Source organism: Myotis brandtii, unplaced genomic scaffold, assembly GCF_000412655.1.
Source record: "Myotis brandtii unplaced genomic scaffold, ASM41265v1 scaffold334, whole genome shotgun sequence".
In the NCBI taxonomy this organism is placed as follows: Eukaryota; Metazoa; Chordata; class Mammalia; order Chiroptera; family Vespertilionidae; genus Myotis; species Myotis brandtii.
This window is the reverse complement of record NW_005362885.1, coordinates 425449-426827: the sequence shown is the minus strand read 5'-3', so window position 1 is coordinate 426827 and position 1379 is coordinate 425449. Positions and strand designations below refer to the sequence as shown.

Genomic DNA, 1379 nt, shown 5'->3' with positions numbered 1-1379 from the left:
CTGGGCCTGGCTCGGGTCCCGCCCTCGAGTCTCGGGCCCCCTCAGCCCAGCTTCCCCGGAACCAGCGTGGCTTTGCCTTTACAGCAACGGCACCGCTCGTGTGCGGCCTGGCCGCAGCTGCCGGTGAAGGGACAGAGCCATGGCGGTGGCCGCTGTCCTGGGAGCACCCTGCACACTGGCTGGCTGCCTGGCCCCTCGAGTTGCGCCTGCTCCTTCAGGGCCAGGAGGCCAGGGCTCTGCACAGAGCACGTTCCTTGAAAAAGGCTTTCAAAGGACGTTCTGAACTTGTGCCTTTTCTGGAAATTCTTTCCCGAAGACCAAGCAGAACAAAACTAGGACTCGTCCCAACACGGGAGGCCCCGACCGCCTCCCTGCGGAGCCACCACGGAGGCGGGGGAGGTCCGGGTCGGGCGACTCGCACGTCACGTGTGAGAGCAGGTACCTCGTGCGCCTTGTAGCCCTTGTTCCAGAGCCCGGAGATTTCCGGCTCCACCAGCGTCTGGTCTTCCCAGCTGAGACTGCCGGAGGCGCCCTGGATGGACTCGCTGGAGATGGCTGATATCAGCCCGGAGCGGCCGGGGAGGGGAAGGCTGTCGCTCTCCTGTCGGGGGACCAGCAGCCAGAAGGCACGGGGTCAGGGCCCCGCTCTTCCGCGTCCCGCTGACCAGAGCCCCCACTGCAGGCTTTTCCATGTAAAAGACAGCGCGCGCATCTCCACGCTGGGCGTTTCCTCCGACGCCCGCGAGGCCAGCCCCTCGCGACGGCTGTGCCGTGTCCTGCCTGACCCCGAGCTGCCGGCATTTCTGGTTTTCCCGGAAAACACCCCGAAATGCCCGGTGGTGACGGGACAGAGCCAGGGCTCCGAGCCAGACAGGACGTCAGGCAGAGGTCAGGAAGCAGAGGGAGGGCCCCGGGCGGCTGTGGGAGGGGAGCAGGGCAGGTGCCGGGGAGCCCAGACGGGCCTGGGAAACAGGAAAAGAGCTGAAATGCACGGAGAGAGGAAGCCTGAGGGTGCTGCCGGCAGCGGGTTGTTGAAGCCAGTGACCGTGACCTTCAGGTGCTGGGGTCACAGCGGTCACCAGGCAGAATCGAAAGTGCCACGCCAGGCTCAGGAGGGGCTCCTGCCCCTGCCCCACACCCTCGGAGAGGCAGGCAGACGGCCCCCAGGGTGGAGGGAGGACGGAGGGAGGGAGGGAGCGGGGAGGACGGACGAGAGGAAAGCTGTCGTCCCTGCATGTGGGGGGGATGGGGCACAAGTCGGCCCAGGCCCCTGGCTGACCTTCTGTCTTGGCCTGTGAACTGGGGAGGGAAGTGGCCCGAGCCGTGGCTCCCGTGGCTGACGAGGCGCAGGTCCTGGGTCCCGCCCCTCACCCCTGAGC

At 67.2% G+C, this 1379-nt stretch overlaps 1 protein-coding gene across 1 annotated transcript in view; it reads right to left on the bottom strand.

Moving 5' to 3' along the window:
* The window catches only part of CFAP74 (cilia and flagella associated protein 74), a 38931-nt gene that overhangs the window by 25407 nt on the left and 12145 nt on the right, over nt 1–1379 (bottom strand). Inside the window, 1 exon segment of the mRNA XM_014543767.1 lies at nt 443–601. Coding sequence (XP_014399253.1) covers nt 443–601 — 159 coding nt within the window.